The 1535-nt window shown below is 52.8% G+C and overlaps 1 protein-coding gene across 1 annotated transcript in view; it reads right to left on the reverse strand.

Moving 5' to 3' along the window:
- Window positions 1-1228, reverse strand: part of INTS6 (integrator complex subunit 6) — a 56707-nt gene extending 55479 nt beyond the window's left edge. The window contains exon 1 of the mRNA XM_018556444.1: window positions 693-1228. Within this exon, the coding sequence (XP_018411946.1) occupies window positions 693-803 (111 nt within the window). The 5' untranslated portion in view covers window positions 804-1228. The remainder of the gene's footprint in view (window positions 1-692) is intronic.
- Window positions 1229-1535: the final 307 nt, after the last annotated feature.

Here is a 1535-nt window from a genome sequence, read left to right on the forward strand (position 1 = left end):
CACAGCACAGACAAGAGGGAGAAGGGTACACAGCACAGACAAGAGGGAGAAGGGTACACAGCACAGACAAGAGGGAGAAGGGTACACAGCACAGACAAGAGGGAGAAGGGTACACAGCACAGACAAGAGGGAGAAGGGTACACAGCACAGACAAGAGGGAGAAGGGTACACAGCACAGACAAGAGGGAGAAGGGTACACAGCACAGACAAGAGGGAGAAGAGTACACAGCACAGACAAGAGGGAGAAGAGTACACAGCACAGACAAGAGGGAGAAGAGTACACAGCACAGACAAGAGGGAGAAGAGTACACAGCACAGACAAGAGGGAGAAGAGTACACAGCACAGACAAGAGGGAGAAGAGTACACAGCACAGACAAGAGGGAGAAGAGTACACAGCACAGACAAGAGGGAGAAGAGTACACAGCACAGACAAGAGGGAGAAGAGTACACAGCACAGACAAGAGGGAGAAGAGTACACAGCACAGACAAGAGGGAGTACACAGCACAGAGAGAAGAGTACACAGACAGGGAGAAGAGTACACAGTGCATGGGGAGAGCGGTGAGAAGCGTGCAGCAGCAGAGAGTCCCCCTCCCGGCAGCTCCCTCTCCCCATCAGGTGTCAGCCGAACACTTGCACTCTCGCCTCCAGGGCGAAGGGGGAGCTGCTGCTGCTCGGCTCCGGCTACTATACCTTCATGAAAGTCTCTACAGCGCCTTTAGCTATGTCCAGGTAGGTAGTGCCCAGGTGGCTGCGCTGGTTCATGGAAGCGGACGTATCTAGCAGGAAAAGTAAAATGGGCATATTGCTGCATCTACATGGGCCAGTCCCCTTCACCCAGGCCGGACAGAGTACGAGATATGAAGGGGGGGCACTTCCCTGACACTAGCAGCCAATGTGTCTCTTCCACAGCCCCATCCCCTCTTTGTGTGACCGCCTTGTGGCCTCCCGTATTCTCCAGCCCTAGAAAGGAGGATATTTATAGGGGCTTGACGCTCATATGTCTCATTATAAAACCCCTCCAGCGAGGCCTGTGGCTCAGTGTGGTGTTTGTGGGCTGAAGGGGGGCTTGGGGTGCTGCACTAGCTTGTTTATACCCCCTCCGTGGATGTGACAGAAGTTTGAATGACTTCAGCACTACTTCCCCTCTCGTAGCCTCTGTCTCCCTCTACTGAGCGCTTCCTTTCGCACTCGCGGCTTTTAAGGCGGGCGGGAGGGGTTTCGGTGGTTCCTAGATAAGACGTCGAAAAGCGCAGCTCGCAAGGAGACGGGCCGATGTCGCTAAAGGTGGCCCTGCGCGGATCGATTCGTCAGCGATCTCCAACAGACCGCCCGTCATCGATTGAAATATCAAACAATGCAACACATATAAAGTACGATCTATCAGAAATGATTTAAATCGATTGGTTGTCTGATACGCGTGCAGGTATCCGGCCGATCAGAAATAATCGATAAAACCCCATTGACCTGCCAGCAATGAAATCGATTAAAAACCGAATAAATCGATGGGATGGTGGGGGTTGTAGTTTTACCGTT

The sequence above is a fragment of the Nanorana parkeri genome, unplaced genomic scaffold (assembly GCF_000935625.1).
Source record: "Nanorana parkeri isolate BGI_ZX_2015 unplaced genomic scaffold, ASM93562v1 scaffold238, whole genome shotgun sequence".
Taxonomy (NCBI): domain Eukaryota; kingdom Metazoa; phylum Chordata; class Amphibia; order Anura; family Dicroglossidae; genus Nanorana; species Nanorana parkeri.